Raw genomic sequence first — 23,847 nt, 5'->3', positions numbered from 1 at the left:
GAACATTTATACCTAAAAGGATCTACTTAACCAGTGTTTTCTAATGTTCATTCTTCTGTTGTTAAAGATATGGAAATGTTTGCTTTGATAAGATCTGTCCCATTCACAGCCCAGCTTCTGTACTTCATACCTGCTGGGAAGTCATAATCATGTCATGTTTGACATTCTGTTAGCGTGAAAATAGTTGTGATGTCACAAATTCACCATTGACTTCATAAATGTGGAGGGAAACCTTTTGTTTAAAATAACTCTGGTAATTACACTTAACCAAAAGAAATTATAAAAATTCTTGTCAAGTCTGGACTTTTTCTTCCTTTATATTCTTTCTTTTCCACTCTTTCCATATACACCTGTGTGGATTTAGCCTTATGGTACTTCGCACTCTCACTATATTTTAAAGTTGCTACATGCTACCTTTTCTGAGAATGAATCTTTTATTGCCTTTTAAAATCAGTTTATCTAAGCACTATATAAAAGCTAGGTCTTTAGTTTTTAAAGATAAGTATTGCCCCAAAAATACCAGTATGCCTGTTTTCCTTGCACAGTTTTCTTGTTTTTAATACATAGATGGTATCTCAGACTTCATGACAAGTAATGACTTGTAGCAAGCATCCTAACCTAAAGTATCAAACTAAACAAGACTTGAAGAATGTGACAGTATCATACGGAGGCTAAATATCTGGAACCTAACACTCCTTCTGTCCCTTCCTCAGATCCCCCTCACTAAAATAAATAAAACCAAACCCATATATATATATATATATATATATATATATATATACTTTGTATATTGGTACATCTATGAAGGGCAGTCTGCTATGCTAGGTTTGTTAGTGTTGATTCTTATATATGCTGAAATCCATTGTTTGAACTTGTATACACCCCACAAGATGTGCACAAGGTGTGAGTTCCTTTCCCAAATTTAAACTGTCACAAGTTGAAGTTCATGATGTGACAATTTCCTATATACTCTGAGGCTCTGAATATTTTTTTAAGCCAAGTAACATAGTATTGGCTCCTGAATGTTTGCTATTTAAATGGCACGTGTAGCAAGTCTAAAGGAACTATTAAGATATCTGCTCTCTGTTTAGTATTATTTTGTTGAATTTGTGTTGAATGTTAGGAGGACTTAAAATGAATATATCCTCTGAGTGCATGATATTAACACTAAACAGTTTTGTTGAAAGATTGCCATTTCTGTGCAAATGGAAGAACTTGAATGGTTCCCTTTATAAATCAAATGGATACAATTTCTTTGGATTGTGAGTCTTTTTAAGCTTTTGATACTTAGAAAAACTATGACAAAAGTTTAAAAAGAGAAACAATCATATGCTTAAATCATTATATCAGGGCATAAATATGTGGCTGCTTCTTGCAAAGAAGTTTCAGTATGTAGTGTATTAAAGTGTATATTCCTGTGGAAGCACACATTTTGCAGTGAATATCTTTGTACCACTGTCTCTGGCATGTATATTTCTGCAACAAGCACTGCCTGTAGAAAGGCAGACTTGGCACAGAGCACAATTTCAAAGCTGGCAGGAGCAATAGGAATACAAAGGTAGCTGAGGATAAGTTATTTAAAATTTCTTCTCTTAAAACACAAAGGAGTAAGACTTCCATGCTTTCTCCCCTGCAGCCACGTACTCATGGGGGAAAATGCCTCCATCCTTAAGATTCACTTTTGTCATAATGATTACAAAACTTCAGCCTGCTGATCACCTAGGCAAGTGAGACGTATGAGTGCTCATCTTCCCCCTCCTTTCTTTTCCTGTTTCCTTATTCTTCACCATTCCTGCCCGTCCCCAAATTGGACCCTTTAAAATTGTAATTACTGTCTTCTGTATTTTGATCTGAATTTAAAACAGAAAAATTCCATACAGGTGTCTTAACTCCCCTCTGCCCCCCCTTTTAAATTTTCCACCTTTTGCCATTTATTGGGCATGCAGATTTTGAGACCTCTAGGCAAGGGGACTGTCTTTGTTACTTGTGTTCATTATGTATGTAAGGTATATAATATACTTATTTTCAGTGTCTTTCTAAGAATACAAATGTCTTAATGCAGCTTTATTCTGAAAAGTGACTGTAAAAATGCACGTACTTATTCAATAGATCTGTTCCTTGTGTACATTCAGAGCTATTTACTGATTAAAATGACAAAAAGTAAGCTTTAACTGCTTATGCTTCCGTTAGTTGCGTTGAGCCTGGAGTACTATGGGAGAGTGAGGTAGATTCTATTACTCCTTTTTATGCTCCATTGTTTACTATGGCAAAGATTTCAAACCTACCTTCTCATAGAATCAGGTGCTGATTGATTGCAGCTCCCATTGATTGCAGTGGGATTTGTTGGTAATCGCCTTTTTTCCAAAAACACCAACTTATTTGGCTGTCTAAATGTGGATCTAGGAATTTGTTTAGGCACTCAGATATGTAAACTGATAAAAGTGTCTCCACAATTCCTTCACAAAACCACTGAAGACAGGATAGTTGGACAGGTCACTAAGGGCCTAGTTTGGCTTGTATAATAGTTATTAATGGTTGTGATGAGGGAAAAGGAAAACACAGGGCTGCCATTAGAAAGACCTCTCTTTTTACTTGTACGCTGAAAAGACTGGATACAGAAAATCAAGACCATAAATGTGGAGCTCCTTGGTGTTGCTTTAAAGTTACTCTTCAGAGTAGAATAATACTATTTAATATTTGCACACTTCTTTACATGAAAAACTTAAGCACATTCTGTTTTGGGATGCAAATAGGGAGGTCAGACTAGATGATCTGCTGGTCTCTTCAGGCCTCAAATACTATGAATATATGAAAGCTTGTAAATTTAAAGTATTAAGTAGAACTTATTCTGAACATTTTCTCATTATGGACTAATTTCGTTCCATTCTGGTTTGAGAGAATGCCTAAGTGTTAGTTAACAAAACTTGCTGACCCAAAGAGTCAGAAAATGTTTGATATGATCTGTTGCTCCTGTCTTAATTCAAACCATTTTTGGTTTTAATAGGGTAATTGCTTAAACTTTAGTTCAAGATAAATTTTTGTTTTAACCTTTTTTTCCCCCACAGTAAATAGCTTCTAAAATGCATTTAACTGTGTTTTGTTATCCTCCTTTAGCAAAGGATGGCACAGGAAGTCTTGACTCACTTAAAAGAGCATCCTGATGCATGGACCAGAGTTGATACTATTTTGGAATTCTCTCAGAATATGAACACCAAAGTAAGCACGTGGTCTTTAATTGATCTTTCTCCCTTTCTTCCATTCATAAACTTTGAGGAAGGTATCTCATTTTTAGCTTTAGCTTTTGTTGCTTCAAACCACATTTTTTATTGTTTTTATTCCTAAAGTTGCCTTAAATTTAACTCTACCGTAAACAGACCTAGCATTTAATTCTCCCTTTGGATTGACACAGTTTTCTTAAGGAAGAGAGAAATTAGGAATAAAGTATTTCAGGGCACATGCAGAATTCATATAAGTTGAAGTTTGGTATATGTACAGATCTGAGTAATATAAAATCTGCAAGGGCCAAATTTTGTCCTTCAATAAACGTTTGCTCTCGATGTTGTTGGGAGCCATGTGTACATAACTGAGGGCAGAATTTGTTCCCAAGTATTTTGAAAATAGAGTAGAACACAAAATGATCAGACTGAAATTATTTTGGGCAGTCTAATCAATACAAGCGAGGCACCTCAAATGCTTTCTAATGTTGGCTACAATCTGTACTGACTTACAGAGCACTCCTTAAGTTGTACAGCTTTTTAAACCCTGCCACCATGATAGTGACTGATTAAGGGGACAGAACTCCAGTTTTTATTTGCAATTCTAAATGTTTTACTCTACAACTTCTAAGAAGTTTGAACGGAAGAGTTGATCAAAATGTGTTTTGACTGTCTTAAGTTTGACTCACACTTTTCTTTAAATTAATTTTAAAGTAATTTTTATGCATGGTTTTCTGCTTGATACACACGTTTCTCTAATATACTTTGTGTTCGAACAGAAAATAGCCATGTTGAGATGTTTCTGAATTCTGATAGTATTCATGAAACAGTTCTAATTTTTAAAAAATTACTCTGTAAATTTTAGGGGAAACCAGTTAAAGAACTTCCTCAAAGTGCTAACCTTTAAGTAACAGTGTTTGCCTGTTTGCTTGCCTGGTAAACTTTGCTTTTTATACTGACAGACATTACTAATGTTTAAGTTGATTTATCAACAGTATTTTTAAAAACTCAAATTTGTCTTGTGAAAAATGAGATGATTAGAGGAACAGAAAGAAAGCAACAGGTAAAGAATTCTTCAATTTACATAAATTGCAAATGATTTGGTGCTAAATTTATGCACTATGACATTTGGCTTTTATGCAATCATATTTTATCTTTAATTAAAGCTGTTAACACTACCTGATATTAATCATAATGTTCCATTATGTTGATTGCTTGTAATAGGAAGAAAAGGGGTGTCTTCCTGTGCAACTGACACAGCTAGGCTTTGACGGCAGGCCTCCACAAGGTCTACCCTTTTGATTCCCTTTAACTGAATTCTGTTCATCAATTGTTTTTGTTTCTTGGGAGGTGGGAGGGAAAGGGGATTCAATGCATAGAATAAGTAATTAATAAGGGTACCATAGACATTTCTGCCATAGGGATCATTTCATGCATTTTTTCATTCAGTCTTTGCTGTTATCTGTCCCTCACCTTCATAACTCAGCAGTCGATTTCTGCAATGCTTTTGATATTTAGCATAAGATAAAACCAGAAACTAAATAACTACTAAGAAGACATTACTTTAATTTTGAGTGCTACATAAGTACGTTTGTATAGAATGTTCATAATCTATAAAAAGTACATTAATGGTAATAAATCCAAAATATTCAGGATTGGCCAACATTTACAATTCTGGACTGAATAAAATTCCGGCTATCGGAACAGGACACGTACTTGAAACACAGTGCCCAGAAATGACTGACCATAAAATAAAACAAGATTTAAAAAGACTATCCTCCAGAGTAGGGGTTGGCAGCCATCACCTGTTCCACAAGGTGGCTTACAAAGTCCTCTCACATGGTATGTAAGGAGAGTGAATTGGACACAATTATGGTGTTCAGGCATTTGCCTTCTCTGCTGCTTCAGTTCATGTGCAAGTGGTACAGCAAAGTGAACCCTGCTAACTTCAACTTCGCTTTGCTTCTTTCTGATACATAAACTAGAGGAAATAAATGGATAAAAAATTGGTGAACACAAAGGGTTGGGGAGACAGTGGAGAGAGATGGAAAAGGAAATAAATGAAAAACAGAGCAATGGTTAGACATTAGCCTGTATCATTAAAAAGTTGTGAACTAAGTTTGTCTGGAGGTCTCCGGGTATTTTTTTTTTTCAGCTTTAACAAAAAGTTTCTATTCCCCTTTCCAAAGCCAAGTTATTGGATTTATTTAAAATCCAGCTCTCAGAAGTTGTTAAGTGAAGTAAAGATACAGTTTTAGTTAGCCTTGATCTTTAAGTGTATTATTAATGTGACTGCAGCCATTCAATTTGGGCACTTTAAAGTGATTCAGACTGCTTTGGGAATGCTAATGCTATCTGATAGCAATGTTCAACCATTGGCTTTAGATTGAATTTTATACGGTTTTTTTTGTTTTGTTTTTTTTAGTTTCTCTTTACCTGTAACAGATACAGAGGCTATACCAAAAAACTATTTTAGTTGCTGAAGTTGCTTGATATAAAGTAGAGCATACTGTTTTAAAGAAATTGTATTCTTGTGAATCAAAATCTCCTATACAAATGTTTCCTTGGCTTCACTCCAGCTAGTGTTAGGTAGTTGTACAAGTTTAAAAACAAAACCCAGAAGATAAACATTTACTGCTGATTATGAAAAAAATTTGCAATTTAATGTTTCTGTAATTGCAGAATAAGTATGTACAATGTTTTTGAAGTCTAAGGAATATTCTGCAAATGTGGAACTTCTGAGTGAAACAGGCAAAAATTTGTGGCAAGCAGGAAGGCATATGGAAGTAAACATCATCAAGATCAGAACAGCAAAAATGTTAATGTGTTTGAGTACAATGTAGTTTGGGACAGTCTACATTGTGCTGTTGCTAAAGTGTGCAGTTTACATGATCCCTTTGGTTGAAATGCTAATGAATCCTACTTTGTATAACGACTAACCATTTTAAAGATGAACTCTTATTCTCAGCCAAACTCTAGTCATACTACTAGATAGACGTGAATAAGTTTACCTTTCAGGCATTGGTACTGTCTTCTTCCCCAACCAACCACTGACTAAGAAAATACAGAATTCCTTTTCCCTTTTTTCCTTTCTGTCTGTTCACCTTAATGGATCATGCACTTTAAAGTTGTTGGTCACACCTGGAGTCTCTTTACTACTTACGGTGAGTAGGCAGTAGGGACAGAACGGATTGAGAGAAGTGGCCTTTTTATCTTTTTTTCCCCTCCTTTTTTTTCTTTTTCTTTATTTTGGGTAAACTCTTATGATTTTTGGGTCAGAGCCTAGGAAGGAATACCTGAAAGGTAAAAATTTCAGAATGATGTTGAAATTTTAATTAATTTTGACTGAGCAAAAAAGTTCATCTTTAAATTGTAGAAATAGCTGCCGTAGGGGTGGGGATTGACATTAAGTAAACCTGTGGGTTGTCTTGCTGTTCCTTAAGTAACACACCAGTGAAGTTTGGGAAACACTTTCTTTAGAAACAGCATTTATATGTACTGTCACTGGCAAAGTCAAGATCTTTCAGCTCATAGAGGAATAGTAGGAAGCTTGAAACCATCCAAGCTGCTAAATTTTTTAGGAGCCTGGTTGTGTTAATACTTGAACATATGAGCAGTCATTTATGTTGTGAATTCATATCTGGCTGCTACTTTCTCTTCTACAGATAGCCCATTTGGCTGCCAAATGGCTTTTTTTATTCCTCCACCTGGTGTGAGCATGATCAAACAGCAGGACTTATTTAGAGTAGTAAATGATAAAAACAAGAAAAATGCATGAACAACTCAGTAAATGGGTGAATAGACTTTATTTTTAACTAAATTTGTTAGTTTAATATTTTTGAAATCTTAGATGTTAAGTGTGAATGTCTGCTTGAATGAGAATCCTAAAAGTTATTGTCAGTCCTACAATAACATACTCACATAATGCTCTTCTCCAATTTTCAGTATTACGGACTGCAAATTTTGGAAAATGTGATAAAAACAAGATGGAAAATTCTTCCAAGGAACCAGTGTGAAGGTAGGAAAATATGCTGCATTTTGTATGACAGTTTTGAAGTGGATAGTTAACTCTGAGGTTTAGCAATTTCGATCTTGTCACCAAACAATTTTCAATTTCAGATATAGTTGGGTTGATCTTTTGGATTTACTAACTGAATGATGCATATTGTAACATTTGTGAGTATATCAGGATAAGTTTTCTATACTTTACTGGGCTGATTATCAAAGATACTGAGCACCTGCAGTTTCCATTAATTGTAGTGATGTTGTGAAGGGGTTGCTCAGCACTCTGATAATCAGGCCATAGATATTTCTGTTGACCATTACAGAACTCCTTAGGTGATCTTTTTTTAAATTGAAAGTTGTTTTGGTCATTTTATTCAAAATAAGATTGCCAGATAAAGAAGCACTTCTATCTGCTGGTTTCACTCATTGCTGTAGACAATTAGGTATTTGATTCTGTTCAAACTTGTGTAAAAGTAAGATATATGAAATTTTAAATTTCTGTAACTTACAATAGTGTGGGGCAAACCTCCACTGTTACTTTTTCTTTACTTTTTTGCTCTTAAAGAAATTTTTAACTCAATTTTGAATCCATCTTGGTTTTTTTGATCTCTTCTCCTTTCTCTCCCTCGTCTACAGCACAAGTTTTTAAAATTGCAGTGGTTAGTATGATAACTGGCAAACTGAAGAGAAGTATCCTTAGCTAAACTCTACAGTACTCGGAAATGATCAGTTGTAGTCCTTCACTAGTGAGAAGAAATAGTTGAAATAACTTATTTGGCCCATCAAGGTGTTTCTAGCTCTGGCAAGTCAGGAAATGTGGACCTTAACCTAATGGTAGTATTAGCTATTTAAAAAACTCTTGAATCTGGTTGTCAGCATTCTAAACTTCTTATACTTTTTTTGTTACTGGTGGTTGTTTTTGTAAAACTTCTGAAGTTCCAGAAGACTTAAATCACAGCAGCAATTATATTTTTTTCTCAGTGAAGTCTGAAGATGCCTTTTGAACTTGTGCTGCTGCTTCTCTTGTGCTAAGCATTAGTTTCCAGGTTTTAAAGAGGACCGCCTCTTGAAGAGAACTGTCTGATGAAGACTAATGAAATATCATTCACCTCACCACCCCGTGTGACATTTTTGTCCAATTTTTAAGATTATTGCTCCAACAATATATGTGGAAATGGGGTTTGTTTGTGACATCAGTAGCAGGAAGCGTAGTCATTCAGACTTTTGGGGAATGGTGTCAAAGCCAAGATAAAAACATTAATTACATTCTGTAGAATTTGAGACATTTTCAGGGGTCTAAAGGGACATCTTCAATTTGAAATCAAGTAAGTTTGTTAAAAGTAGGTTTGGGTACTATATTTATTTAATTTTACATTTTCTTTTTTCTTAAAAAAAAACTCTTGATGTGTGTAAGACAAACAAAGGGTCACTGAGAATAGAGAATTGATACAGACTAACATTTAGTCAAATGAACACATTTAATGGATGTTCAGATGGTAAAGGATGGAACCATTGGCAGGCCATAATTTACTAAATAAAGTTTTACTTATTTTAAACTGGAGTGGAAAAATTGGCTGTAAACATGCTTATTTGACTCCTTCACATACAAGAAGGCAATTGAAATTTTTAATAGGATCATTGTGGGACATGAACTGAGATGTCCACAATATCAAATAGGGCCTCCAAGTAAAAGTAAGCTTCCTCAGTTCCACTCCTCTTGCACCACTTCTCTCTACAGTGCTGACCATAGCTGAACCACTCTGTTCACTTGCAAGCAGTTGGCAACTGATTGAGATGTTTGATGCTTATTCACAACTTACCCCACCTTCCAGCTTTACTTAAATGAGGTGTCAGTAGTTGATACTGAGGATACAGTAGTTACTAACTCAGTATTGCTTGTGGCCCCTAGTGGAGAGAGGCAGGAGTAAAGCAGCAGGTGGCAACAGTCCCACCATTACAAGGTATGATGAAAGCTCAGGATAACTGGTGTTGGGGTGAAGCGGCCGACCAGATATAGCATATATTCATAAGTAAATGACTTAAATGTGCATTGGATTGAGTGCACAGGCCAGATAAAATCAGTTGTGGGGGAAGAAGCAAGTTGCCATTTAGACCAAACTGTCTTAGATGTTACTTGTAACAATAGATAAAAATCACTCTTCTGTATAAAATCACGTCTATAGTGTTTAACTCTAATTTCATTTGTCTTTTGGCAGATTGGGGCTAATATTAGGGCTGGGTTTGTATTTTATTTGCTTTCAACTGCTGCTGTAATGATGATAGATGGACTAGTAGCTGAAAGAAACTAAAATACAGTCATAGCCCTAAAACTAAACAATCAACTTGTGTGTTTTCCTGTTTTCTGTCCTACATTCTGGGAACTGTACATGTAAATGAAGGGAAGGGGAGAGGAGCCAGATATACTGAGTGTAATATGGCTCTAGATCCCATCTTTTTGGCTTCAGCAGCGTCAGATGGAGGAGAGTGTAGAGCCTGCTGATTGGGCATCTCAACTCTGCCATGTTTTCATCTCTTCTGCCTTTTAAACAAATAGCTGTGGCCTGATAGGAGGAACTGCACTTCTCCAACCTCCATCTGGCTGTCTAATTGCCCAACAAGCTAAACATGGGTGTAGCTGAGACTTGCTCAGTTCTGACCCAATCATCCAACAGGAGGGGAAGCCTGGATAAAAGCAACATATATGGGGCACATTTAAGGCTGACTTTTTATGAGGTTAGCATTCAGTAATAAAATAAGTGATATGACACCCATACATCAGGTAATTCTCAGTACCATCTTATTTTTACAACACTTACCATCCTCTGACTGGATGTTAGCAGTAAATACGTAATGAAACATAGTTATAGATGTAATGACAATCTTGAAAGCTGAGGATGCCAGCTATTTTCAGATGGAAAAACCGTTGGTTTCTACTACAGCACTTCTCAGGATCATGGCAGTTAAAATTAGGTTTGGATTGAAATGTGAATGGAAGAAAACAAGATTGGAATGTCTTGACTTAAAGATTTGGGGACTATAGAATCTACAGGGAGATAAACCAATGCTGTATACCATTGGAAAGCTGAACCTCTAATTTTTCCTTTTGTGTACAGCATTTGTTTCTAGCCTATTTGTGAGAGAGTAACCAGTTAAACTGGTTTAAAATGGTTATTGGTCCCTCAGAATGACCATGCTTATTGTTACTGATGCTGGCATAAAGTAGTAGCAGGTCTTGGACCAGTGAAATTTCCAATCATTGAGATTATTTTTTGCCTTCAGTCCACAGTTCCAAATACAAGCAGCTGTTTTCTGAAGACATGTCGTTTGGACTTGGATCTCTACTCTCATTTTGCCTTGAATTTCTCAACAGCGTACAGCCCTATTAGTAATTGGCGTTTTGTGGTGTTCTCAGATTGGTGCGTTTAAAGTTGTGCACAGCTACATTTGACTTTTCTCAAGTATTGTAGTTAAGTTTTTAAAATTGATAAGTATCTTGGTCACTTTTGTGCAGATTAACTATATCCTTTATGATTGGATTCCAGATCAGGAACAAAGAAAAATGAAACATGGTCTGATATTTGATATAGTCAGCTCTCTAAACTACTTTACAGCTTTAAAGTTTTTAAAAGTCTGTCAGATTAGAGCCATCTGAGCAAACATGGATTCTTGGAATACAGAACTCTTGGGAAGATTCTCAGATTAAAAAAAAATATATATATATAAAGACCAACTGCCTGTTCCAGTGGTCTGTTGGCAACTTGGTCTCTGCCATGTTGAGGTATCAAGGCATGAGTCACAAAAGGGATGAGCTAGACTTGCTGTTAGAGTGCTCAGCCTCTGGGACAGTTCATTACTTCTGTCTACTCCCTCTAGCCAGTGTACAAGGTGACATTACAAGCTCTGGAAGAAAATATATTAAGGCCTCTGCTGGGGGGAGTGGAGAGAAATGTGTTACTTCAGTCCATACATTGAATTTGGAGCATCTCTGCAGTAAAATAGCACTGCTAAAATGGCACTGCTAAAATAGTTTTTGGGAGTGTCAACCTTTATCTCAAGGAATTATGAAATTGTCCAGTTTTGATATGCCTTGTCACTGTAACAAGAATATAATCAATCCCCTCTACTGCCTTGGGGTATAGGAGTATCTAAAATGGCACAGTCTTGAAAGTATGCACTCTAGTTATAACATCAAGGAAAGAATACTGCATGTTCACCGCTAATTGCTGATGCAAAGCCTTCTGATGCTTATTTAAATGTAAAAAATCCTATAATAAATGTTTTTTGTATAGGGCTGATTAGAATTAATCTAATAGTATTAATCTACTATTACATTACTCTTAACTAATGAGAGCAGACTTATAAAGAAAGTCCCATGATTACGGGAACTTGAGAACTAGGTTAATTTTCTGTTACAAAACATGGAAATCTTGTCCAGAAAGACATTTTGTTTTTGTGCTTTTAGTCCAGTAATAAAGAGATAATTGACTTTGTAATATGAAATGAAATTCTACTTTTGTGGTAGAGGTATCATCTCTTTCACTGAATCAGTGTGGATACATGCTTAATCAGTCTGTTATGAAACTTGAACATTTTTCTCTAGCATCATTTGACAATGAAAAGGCTATCTTACGTGTTCAGTGGCAGTATAAAACATTGGCTCAGAGCAAGGGGCTTAGTTTAGTACTAACCTCTTGGCCTAGCAAAGGCAGGGAACTATAGAAGCAGCTTGTTCCTGGGATGTGAAGGACTATTTTTTCCAGTTTTACAGCTCTGGTGGGTTTATAGAATTATGTTGGCATACTTCATTGACAGGGGGAGGGCACATACTGACATACTTCAGTTGCGGGGAACAAGAGTCTGTATGAGGTTTGTAGGGGGAGGACAGAAACAGGAAGGCATAAAAGATCTGTTTTTTTCCCTACTTTTTATGAAAGCAAGAAAAGAGGATGTTGTACTGAATGCCACTCTTAATTATTCACAGTTTCCAAGGCCAGAAAGGATCATTGTGATCATCTAGTCCAGTGGTTTTTAACCTTTTTTTTTTCATTTGCGGATCCCTAAATATTTCGAACAGAGGTGCAGATGCCTTTGGAAATCTTAAGACATAGTCTATGGACCCCCAGGGGTCTGCAGAGCACAGGTTGAAAACCACTGATCTAGTCTGACCTGTATAGCACAGGCTGTAGAACAGAGGTCCCCAAAAGTGGGGTGCACCCTCCTAGGAATGTTCGGGGGGGCATGACGGGGCCCAAGCCAGCCTCCATAGGGCTCTGCCCCGAGCTCTGTTCCAGCCCCGCCTCCCCAGCCATGGCCCCAGTCCAGCTCTCTGCTGCGGCTCTAGCTACCTGTTGTGGTTCCCACTCCTGGCCCTGCTCCTGATCTCAGCCTTGACTTGCGGCCGTGGCCCCCCAGCTGCTGTTCCCTGCTTGGTCTGCAGCTCCACTCCCAGCCATGGCACCCAGCACTGACCGTGGCACAGCTCCAGTTGGGAGTACTGAGGTATGTGGACAGGAGTAAGGGGGAGAAGCGCAACCTCAAAGGTTTGGGGACCACTGCCATAGAAACTTCCATCCCAAAATAATTCCTAGAGCATACCTTTCAGGAAAACATCCAATCTTGGTTTTAAAATAGTCAGTGATGGACTATCTACCATGGCCCTGAGTAAATTGTTCCAGTGGTTAATTACTCATACTGGTAAAAAATGTACACCTTATTTCCAGTCTGGGGAGTCCAGTCTTAACTCTAAAGGTGTTAAAAGTAATTTCAGATAGTAGAGAAAAGTATTGTAGCTTTCTAAATAGTACTGGTAGGAGAATACAGTATTTCAGAGCTTGTACAAACCTGAAATGTACCTTGGCCAATTATCAGAAGGGTCATGGATCTCTGGATCTGTAATCTGAAGTTATGGGTATGGGAGTCCAGAAGTCTTGAATTCTAGTCCTAATTATGTTACTGAATTGTCATGGGCATTTATTTCAGTTTTGCCTTTGTTTCCCTTTCTGTATAAAGTGTGGGGGTATTTGCCTATCTCACAGGTGGTTAGTCTGTTTTTATAGTGCTTTGACTATAAAAAATATTAAAGTTGCCTTTAGATAAGTGGGGTTTTGGGGCTGTATATCTGTTTAAAATGAGTGTTATGCATAAAGGTCTTAAGTGCATGAGGTAGTTTTGTGACCTACTTTTCACGTATGTAGTACGTTTTATCTGAGGATCTGTGTGCACTTGTGTAATTCGGATTAAGGGTGCATGTTGTCATGTAATGGAGGATAGGAACAGACGTGTTAGTTCACAGTCAGGGCCTGGCCGCATTGAATATGAGCTGTACAGACACAGACAAGGGATTACAACTTTAAATGTTTGTTTTAAAAAAAGCAGCAAACAAATGCCAAAGTGTGGGAGGTGTTTCCCATTTCTCAGTTTAGTTCAAGGTGATTACAGTGTTTATTAAAATTAGGTACTGTATCCTCCACTGTTGCCCAACTGTAAATTCAACCCATTGTTTAATCTTAATCTCCCAGGAAATGCTTTCCTTCCAGAGTGGCTTCCAACTTCCCAATATGGACTTGCTCCTCCACAGTGGAGTACCTTCTGCAAGACCTTTTAGTGGATGTCTACACTGGAATAAAGACCAGTGGCTGGCCTGGGTCAGTTGACTGGGTGCAGGCTAAAGATTACTGTGTAGATGTTGGGTCTCAGATTGGAGCCTGGGTTCTTGGACTCTTCCCTCTTGCAGGGTCCCAGATCTAGGGCTCCAGCTAGAGCTTGAACATATTGCAGAGCAATTTTACAACCCTGAAGCCTGAGTCGGCTGACCCAGGCTAGCCGCAGGCGTTTAATTGCTGTGTAGATGTACCATTATCTTAATGAGAATAATGCCCAGCACCCACTGGGTGGCTGGTGTGTTTTTTTTTAAACTCAAGGCTTTCATGAAAAACTGCTAATTTCATCCTTGTTACACTGTTTCCTTTCTCTGTCCTCTTTCCCCTCATGCTTCCTAGGAGATTCCCGCTGGATGGGATATCATTCTAACCTTTCAACAATAACCATCTCTCTCTGTTAGTCAGGGCATAGGTAAAATCAGTACTGTAGAAAGAGAAATGTCTTCCAGGAGTAGCAGTCTTTTCATGTTTAGCAGCTAAAGGAGCAAAGATCCATGCCAGTATCTGACCCTAGCAGCTTTTTAACTGTAATCTTCTAAGATGGCTCTAACTGGTGTCTTGATTGAAAAAGAGACATTCTGCTCTTGAGCATTCCTGGTTTGCAAATGCCCTATCCTTTCCTACAGTATGGGGGGAAGACTACAAAATAAACTTCATAAAAGCTTTCAGTGTGCCTCCAGAGCATTAAGAAGCTTTGTTAATAGATATTAGCAGGTGTGTGAGAGAAAGGAGAAAACTTTCATAGTGGTGTGTGAAAGTTTAAGATTTTAAAATCTTGATCAGTAGAAGTCATGGAGAATGCAGTTTATGAAACATTATTCATGTGCTTGACTCACTGTTTAAACTTCCCAATTTTGTTGAGTTGCTCTCATAAATTAAATATATTGTAAACTTTATCAAAGGGATAAAATTAAAATATTTTTGATGCTATTCAGAAATATGATCTATGACTTCTTCTGTTAAAAGAATCTGGAGTAAGAATTACATAATATTCCCTGTAAGTAATATATAGTTATTGTAGAAATGCATAATTTCATCCCCCCAAAATCATTGGGAACTTGGTAGTTTAGGCTTTTTAAAGGATTAAGTTATATGACTTTTGAGTCACTAGATGAAATCCATAAGCAGTCACTTATGTTGGACATGGGGCAGTTTGTGTGAAAAGAGCTGGCAATCTTTAAATTCCTGGTCCATTGTTGTCTACAACATAAAAACCACCTGCACAGCTAGCACCCTAGTTAGGAGTCTTGGAGAAGCCTTAGACTGAAAGCATGTTGAGCCTGAACCACTCTCCTACTACTACAAGTGGTGTCTTAAGGTCAGGGCTGAGAACCATCGGTGGGAGAAGGTGCAGAGAGCTTGTACAGCCTGTGCCTGAACTGCACGTCTTCACTGGATCTATAGAATTCTGACCAGCCTTGGAGACTGAAAATTGAGAACTATATTCATGTCTTTAAAAAAACAAACAAACAAAAAACCTCCCTTTGCAGTATAACCATTTTCAGTGGTAGATTTTCCTCAGTTTCTTGGCACCCAACTTTAATTGCTTAACACTTGACTATTCAAAATTTCGAAACTTGTTTTCATATTTCAGGATTTTCACATTGTGTTTGCAGATTTCTTAATTATTTTCTTTTAATTTTTAATTATTAATACAGGGACATTGTAAAAGGGACCAAAATTAATTGTATTAATACATACATTTTTCTAAAGACTGAGCATGTAGTATAAATGCTATCATAAAATTTATGTAGTAAATAAACATTCCCCGAGTGCCACATGATGCTCCTAGTTGCTTATGTTGAATAGTACCTTACACCATGAGTAGTCCTATTGTTCAAGTTGAGAGAGATGCAGAAACTAGTTTCTGTGACAAAAGTGAGTTACGGGGGAAAATCCAATCTTTGAAATTCTTTCTTTTAATATGTGTTAAAGGTAGGTAAGAAATCTTTTTATAATGCATTTTCTGACATATATCCCTTTTTTAAAAAATAAGAAATTTAAGGTTTTTTAAATAGAAATAAATGTGTGCCAACTTCTTAAGTCTTGAAGCATGTATGAGTTTGTGCATGGATTACTATAATCCAGTAGTTCCCAAACTTTTTAATGCCACATCCCCCTTTGTGCTTACTTCTATTAATTTGATCCCCCCAGGCTGGGTATGGGGGTTGAAAGCGAGCCTGCTCCTTCAGGGTGCCCCCAGAAGTTTCTCTTATGGTAAACTGGAAGTGTGTGGTGGTGGGGTACCTCCTCCTGCCTTGAGAGGGAGATGCTTGGGTGGGGCTAGTTAGATGTGTCTAGGAGAGCAGAGAAAGGGACTAGTTGGGGCAGGGAGTGTGGGGAATGGGGATGAAGGGGGCTGCTTGGTGAGATGGGAGTGGAGATGAGGAGATGGAAGAGAGTCTGATGGAGGAGAGGGGGTAATTTCCTGGTATCAGCCAAGTTTGGGGAGAGGCACCAATACCATGTAGCAGCAGCACTGAAGTGAGTGAAAGATATTTACTCATGCTTCAGGCAGCTGCTTGTTGTGTCCCAGCCCTGGAGGTGCCTGTACAGCCCCAGGTACCAGTAGCTGCTGGGGTGGAAGGCGCAGAGGGCCTGCCCATCATCCCCACTGCACCACACTGCTGACGCTCCTGGCCTAGCTTTCCACTTCTGGCAGTGGTGGTGCTGCAGCCATGTATTCAGGCCCTGTGCAGATACACTGGCCCTGGGGGAGTTTCCACTGCCAGGAGATCTCACCAACACAACTACAAGGAGCCACCTTGTGAGACTCCTTGGGAGTATTGGTGCCTCTCCAATCCTGGCCAACAAAATGGTGCATGCAGCTATCAGCACCAGGTTTGGCTCATCTGCCTTTCTGTAGATTTTCCACTTCTTGTGACCCCACTTTGGGATCACTGCTCTAATCACCTCACAGCAGGTAGTGGATCCAAATATTACATGGAGTTAAGTGGCAATAATAACTTGTTTCCTAAAATAATTAGTGTATTTTAAACTACTATTCAACAGAAAACTACTTCTAGAAAATGTTTGCCTTTTTAGTTGTCTATTATGTGACAGATTCTCTAATTGCTGCGCCAAACAAAGCCAAATAGTAGTGGGACTATTAATGAATAAGTAACTAATGAATAAAAACTGTTTTTAATTTCAAACCAAAAAAGAAAAACAACTTAGACAACTATTAACCCATCTTTAAGAAAGTTAAGAGTTCAATCTATGGCAGCCTTGTAAAAACTGTTTTGTGGAAACACATCAGTCCAGGCCCAATCTGTGGACCTGGACTGATGTGTTAGTGACTCAGGTCATGGTGGTGATAAAATTAATGTACGTAGTTTTGTTAGGCTCACACATGGCATCTGACTTAAAAAATGTTATGACTGAATCTTTTTAAAATGTAAATCTATTAAATTTTTCCAAATGATGTAAAATGGGCCAGGTAAAGAGGACAATGTCTCTCTGGCCATGCCTGCACAGAGGGAAATTTACGAAAATATTCCCACTGGGTCAGTTGAACAGATATTAAAAATGGTGGGAAACGTATTGTAGAGAATGCTAGGCCTGTTTTTTACCACCATTTTAGGTAAACCAACTGAATACATGTATTTAATCAAAGTGGTGGTTGAAACAGACCTGGCTGTAGGAGACTTGTACACTATATATTTCCCACCATTTTAACACCAGTCTAGCTAAACTGGTGGGATATTTCTTTTTTTGTACATTTCCGACGTGTAGACACAGACTAAAATTGATGTCTGGTACTGTACTCAGTGAACTCCCTTGTACCATTCATTAGTTGGTCATCGCTTTATATGTTTGCAGTGTGGTAGCCGTGTTCACCTCAGGATATTAGAGAGACACGATAGGTGAGGTAATGGCTTTCATTGGATCAACTTCTGCTGGTGAAAGAGGCAAGCCTCCATGCTTGTGCAGCCCAAGAATCTAGCAGAGCTTTGAGGGGCAATAAGGCACATAGATTCATTTGGATTAGAGTACACACACTATTGAAATAAAAATATGAAAATGTAACATTCCAGTCTTTAGTCATTCTGCAGTTTCCTTTGTTTTAACAGCAAGAATTCCATCTAATGCAGTTCATGCAACTAAAATATGCATATGATTGGAAGACACTAACTGCTACTCTTTGGAGAGTTTAAGATATTTTTGGGTTGTATCTTCCAGTTGATGTGCATGTATAATTAAGACTAGCTTGAAGTTGTACATGTGCACACTGCTGAGATTGTTTAATGCTTCTGGATTCAAGTTTTCCATGTATAGTTAGTTTATCCATAACAGCAGATCAGGTTGAAAATTAATTTTTAACTCTCTTTGTAGGAATAAAAAAGTATGTTGTCGGCTTAATTATCAAGACCTCATCTGATCCAACATGTGTAGAAGTAAGTGAATTTTCTCTAGGGGAATGAAAAGGGAGGGAAGCATTACTGATAACTTAACTCTTTTTTCTCTACTCTAGAAAGAGAAAGTGTATATTGGAAAACTGAATATGATTCTTGTTCAGGTAAGCTCTAGCTCCTAGTTTATTTTTAATCTTGCATTAACAAAAGTAGACACTTAACAAATCTGGTTTTGCATAAGTGAATGTATAGAAAGAAAGCTGTACCTACCACAGGGATGTTCTGTGACTTTCAGATACTGAAACAGGAATGGCCCAAACACTGGCCAACATTCATAAGTGATATCGTAGGGGCGAGCCGGACAAGTGAGAGTCTTTGCCAGAACAATATGGTGATTCTTAAACTGTTAAGTGAAGAAGTGTTTGATTTCTCCAGTGGACAGATAACTCAAGTAAAAGCCAAGCATTTGAAAGACAGGCAAGTAAAATATTCTGTAATTTTTCACTTACTCTAATTGAAGATTTTTGGCTAGCTACCCATAGTTTTTTACATTTGAAATAAGATGGAATATTTTGATGATTCCCATTTTCTTAAAGTGACACTGTTAAACCTTACTAGACTCATTTAGCATATGATTGTTGTTCTGCCCTCTTAACAATGAGCAGGCATGGTCTATTGTGTTATGTGCCTGTGATTGCAAACTAAAATTTGCACTTGGAGAATTTTGTATAATTTTCATAGAAATTTTGCAAAAGCAGAATTATTGAATTGAGCGGAGTAGTTCACTGAATGTGGTGATGCGGTATGTTTTAACATTTTATTTTAATTTTTTTAGCATGTGCAATGAGTTCTCTCAGATATTTCAACTGTGTCAGTTTGTGATGGTAAGTCTGATTTCAAGAACTTTTTAAAATAGAGTGGAATTTCATACTAATTTCTTAGTAAATTAGTTTACATATGGTCCTTTTGCAGGAAAATTCCCAAAACGCTCCCCTTGTTCATGCAACTTTGGAAACTTTGCTACGATTCCTTAACTGGATTCCACTGGGATACATTTTTGAGACCAAGTTAATCAGCACATTAATATACAAGGTAATCAGTTTTTTTAATCAGTGGCTACTAGATGTGATCTTTGGTTAACTGAAATAAAATGCTTAATATGTAACTTCCTTTTTTGTAATAGCCCTAATCTTTCTGAAATCTTTCTTACAGTTTTTAAACGTTCCCATGTTTCGAAATGTCTCTTTGAAGTGCCTCACAGAGATTGCAGGTGTCAGTGTAAGCCAGTATGAGGAACAATTTGTAACACTCTTCACACTGACCATGATGCAGTTGAAACAGGTAACTTTTTAAATTATGTACATAATAAACTTCCCTAACTTAAGTTTTGACTGCATTTTATTTAGCAAAATCAATTTAATAGAGGAAGTTTAGCTTAAATGTGCTAATACACATTCATTATAGAAGGCTAACTATCTTTCTGCAGCAGAATGTTATACTGTAAGTTTATTTCTAAAGATTTAAATTAGATTTGTTCAAAAGTTGTTCAAGGCTCACAAGCAAAATACTTCTTAAATTGAAGTTAAGACTGTGAGTACCTATTAGTTAGTTGAAGAGTATCTTTTCAGGCTACTATTATATTCAAGGGTTCAAGATCAGGTTAAGACAATATCAACTATTCATTTTCATGTTTTTGTTGTTTGTCATAACCACCATTATTTTTCTCCTGCCCTCATTGACTTCACCTTGCAAGTCTGCATCTAGCTTGCGTTTAAAAAATAAAAAGTTCAACCATTTGATGGAAGCTTTCATAAGGACTTCAGAAAACACTGCAAGCTGTGGTGTAGTAAATTCACTAAATCAATACATCTTCAGTGTGCAAAATTACATAGTTAGTATTTGATCTGGCCCTTAAGTTTGTAGCCTCACTTATAGTAGCTACATGTCTATCCTAAGTCATTCAGAAGGATGCATTTCTGCAGTTGAAACCAGGAGTCTCCTTGGATATCATCCTGATAATATCCTTTGAATGTGTTTGCTTTTGTTGAAATGACATAAAAGCAGTCTGACTTTTTCTAGTTTATTGACCTTAAAGGATGGCCTCTCTGTAAGAACATGCTGCATTCTGGTTCAGTTAGTCTATCGATAAGCGAATTTAAATAACTTTTTATATTTTTAGTTAATGATATATTGATGTGCATTGTTTAAGTACAGAATTGTCTTCTAGTTTTTAGGTTGGTGATTACATTAGCAAAAAAAAATTTAGTGCTTTGATAAGAGTATAGCAGTAAGAATATTCTACCGACGACTTGACCAGGATGATGATGGTGATTATGAAATGCTCAGAGAGATCAGAGGCTGTAAAAATAGAAAATCCAATAATAATAGGGGATTTCAGCTATCCCCATACTGACTGAGTGTATGTCACCCCAGGACAGGATGCAGAGATAAAATTTCTAGCCATGGTTAATGACTGTTTCTTGGAGCAGCGGGTTCTGGAGCCTACAAGAGGAGAGGCAATTCTTGATTTAGTCCTAAGTTGAGTATAGGATCTGTCCAAGAGGTGAATATAGGTGAACCGCTTGGTAATAGTGAGTGATATAATTAAATGTGATATCCTTGTAGGAGGGAAAATACCAAAGAAACCCACTGCAGTAGCATTCACTTCAAAAATGGGAACTACACAAAAACAACGAAGCTAGTTAAAAAGAAATTAAAAGGAACAGTCACAAGGGTGAAATGCCTGCTAACTGCATGGAGTCTATTTAAAAATACGATAATAGAGGCTCAAACTAAATGTATACCCCAAATTAAAAAAACAGTAAAGACCAAAAAAGTGCCATTGTGGCTAAACACCAAAATGTAAGAGGCAGTTAGAGACAAGAAGACATCCTTTAAAAATTGGAAGTCAAATATTAGTGAGTAAAACAGAAAGGAACATAAATTCTGGCAAGTCAAGTGTAATTAAGCAGCACAAAAAAGAATTTGAAGAGCATCTAGCAAAAGACACAGAAATGAGCAGCAACCTTTTTTTTAAGTACATCAGAAGCAGGAAGCCTGACAAGGAGTCAGTGGCGCCTCTGGACAGTAAAGATGCTAAAGGATCACTCAAGGAAGATAAGACCATTGCAGAGAAACTAAATGAATATTTTGCATCGGTTTTCACTGCAGAGCATGTGAGGGAGATGCCCACACCTGAGCCATTCTTTTTCAGTGACAAATCTGTGGAACTGTCCCAGATTGACATGTCAGAGATGGTTTAGGAACAAATAGATAAATTAAACAGTAATAAGTCACCAGAAGGAGATGGTTTTCACCCAAGAGTTCTGAAGGAACTCAAATATGAAATTGAAGAACTCCTAACTGATATGTAACCAATCACTTAAATCAGCCTCTGTGCCAGATGACTAGAGAATACCTAATGTATACTGATTTAAAAAAAAAAAAGGTTCCAGAGGTGATCCTGACAATTGCATTCTGATAAGCTAATTTCAGTATCAGTTAAATTGGTTGAAAATATAGTAAGGAACAAAATTATCAGACACATAAAGACAGTATGTTGGGGAAGAATCAACACTGCTTTTATAAAGGGAAAGCATGCCTCACCAGTCTATTAAAAAACTTGGAGGGTGTCAGCAAGCATGTGGACAAGGGTGATCCAGTTGATATATGTACTTGGACTTTCAGAAGGTATCTGACAATATCTCTTAAGCAAATTCAGCAGTCATGGGATAAGAGGGGAGGTCCTCTGATGGATCAGTAACTGATTATAAGATAAGAAACAAAGGGTAGGAATAAATTCAGTTTTCACTGTGGAGAGGTAAATAGTGAGGTCCCCTAATGATCTGTATTGAGACTTGTATGAATGCTGTTCAGTATATTCATAAATGATCTGGAAAAGGGGGTGAACAGTGAAGTGGCAAAGTTTGTAGTCAACTATTTTAAATAATTTAGTACTAAGTCCAAAGCTGACTCAAAGTTGCAAATGGATCTCTCAAAACTGGGGCAACAAAATAGCAGATTAAATTCAATGATAAGTGCAAAGTAATGTACATTGGAAAAAATAATCCCAACTATATAGACAAAATGACGAGGTCTAAAGTGACTGTTACTACTCAAGAAAAAGATCTTAGTTATCGTGCATAGTTCTCTGAAAACATCTGCTCAATGTGCAGTGACAGTCAAAAAAGCTAACTGTTAGGAACCATTAGGAAAGGGAAAGATAATAAGATAGACAATATGATAATGCCAAAATATAAAAACCTTGAATAGTGCATGCAGTTTGGGTTGCTTCATCTCAAAGAAGATATATTTGAATTGGAAAAGGTACAGAGATGGGCAGCAAAATAAGGGGTATGGAACCGCTTTCATTCAAGGAGTGTTTTTAACTCTGGGACTAGTCAGCTTATAAAAGAGATGACTAGTGGGGTATCTGATAGAGGTCTGTAAAATCACAAATGGTATGGAGAAAGTGAATGGGGAAATATTATTTATCCCATCACGTAACAAGAATCAGGGTTATCCAATGAGATTAACAGGCAGCAGGTTTAAGATGAACTTACAAAAGTAATGCTTCATACAACGCACAATCAACATGTGGAACTTTTTGCCAAGGGATGTTGTGAAGGCCAAAAGTACAACTGGGTTCAAAAAAGAGCTAGATAACTTAATGGAGGATAGGTCCCTCAATGGCTATTAGTCAAGATGGTCAGGGATGTAACCCCATGCTCTGGGAGTCCATAAACCTCATTGCCAGAAGCTGAGACTGAATGACAAGACTCTAAATTGCCCTGTGCTGTTCATTTCCTCTGAAGCTTCTGGCACTGGCCATTGTCAGACAGCATGCTGGGCTAGATGTCCTATTGGTCTGACCCAGCATGACTGTTCTTATGTGATCCATGGCAAACTTAAGGTGACCTTTAGCACTGACTGACTTTCTGTGAAAATGACAATGTTCCAGAGGCTTTTCCTCTAAATATTTATAGCTTTCACTGCAACTTAATGCTTTTTTTGACTGGGAATTTCCTTAAATTTCTTTATGTATAAAAATTGCTCTGGCTGAGCTCTGGCTGAGCTTGCTGTTCCCCAGCCCCAAACAGTCTGGTGGCTTTATGGGGGGGGGAGGGGAGGGGAGAACTGACATGGGGACAGTAATTGATCTAGGATATTGCAATGTGATGTGCAAATTGGTTTTGAGACAGTGAAGCATTTGAAGTCTGTGTGGAATATAGCATTCATATAGGCAATAATCTTTGAGGTCAAAGTTGATTTCCAAAGCAAATATTTACATTTTTAGCAATCTGTTCATGTTTTAGGTCAACTCTTGATGAATAAAGGTCTTATAGTTACCGTAAACCAACTTCGGTGATAATGGTTTAAGTTTCATCGTTGGCATAAATTTGTTTAAAAATGCATTTAAGTAGTAGTACTGTATAGTACAAATACAATACAAAGTAGTACTGTCTCTTCTACTTATGGGTGTTCAAATGAATAGCTGACTTGATAATTTGTTAGGATCAAATCAGGCATTGATGAAAAGGGATGCAAGATTGTGATTTACCCAATCGGGGGTGGGGGGGCGTGTGGGAAATGAAAAGTCCTATGTGATGCAGT

General features: G+C 37.3%; 1 protein-coding gene across 2 annotated transcripts in view; it reads left to right on the top strand.

The window, feature by feature from the left end:
* The window catches only part of XPO1 (exportin 1), a 66,153-nt gene that overhangs the window by 5,273 nt on the left and 37,033 nt on the right, over positions 1-23,847 (top strand). The window contains exons 1-9 of one of the 2 annotated variants that reach the window (XM_067565209.1): positions 3,119-3,216; positions 4,440-4,503; positions 7,161-7,233; positions 18,215-18,276; positions 18,354-18,398; positions 18,530-18,711; positions 19,070-19,118; positions 19,207-19,326; positions 19,447-19,575. In XM_067565209.1, coding sequence (XP_067421310.1) covers positions 18,384-18,398; positions 18,530-18,711; positions 19,070-19,118; positions 19,207-19,326; positions 19,447-19,575 — 495 coding nt within the window. In that variant the 5' untranslated portion in view covers positions 3,119-3,216; positions 4,440-4,503; positions 7,161-7,233; positions 18,215-18,276; positions 18,354-18,383. Of the gene's footprint in view, positions 1-3,114; positions 3,217-4,439; positions 4,504-7,160; positions 7,234-18,214; positions 18,277-18,353; positions 18,399-18,529; positions 18,712-19,069; positions 19,119-19,206; positions 19,327-19,446; positions 19,576-23,847 lie in introns of those variants that run through there. The other variant, XM_067565208.1, reaches the window with a different exon arrangement.

Source organism: Emydura macquarii, unplaced genomic scaffold, assembly GCF_026122565.2.
Source record: "Emydura macquarii macquarii isolate MOO-44397 ecotype Brisbane River unplaced genomic scaffold, CSIRO-AGI_Emac_v2 contig_2676, whole genome shotgun sequence".
Lineage (NCBI taxonomy): Eukaryota > Metazoa > Chordata > Testudines > Chelidae > Emydura > Emydura macquarii.
This window is presented reverse-complemented; position numbering and strand designations above follow the sequence as displayed.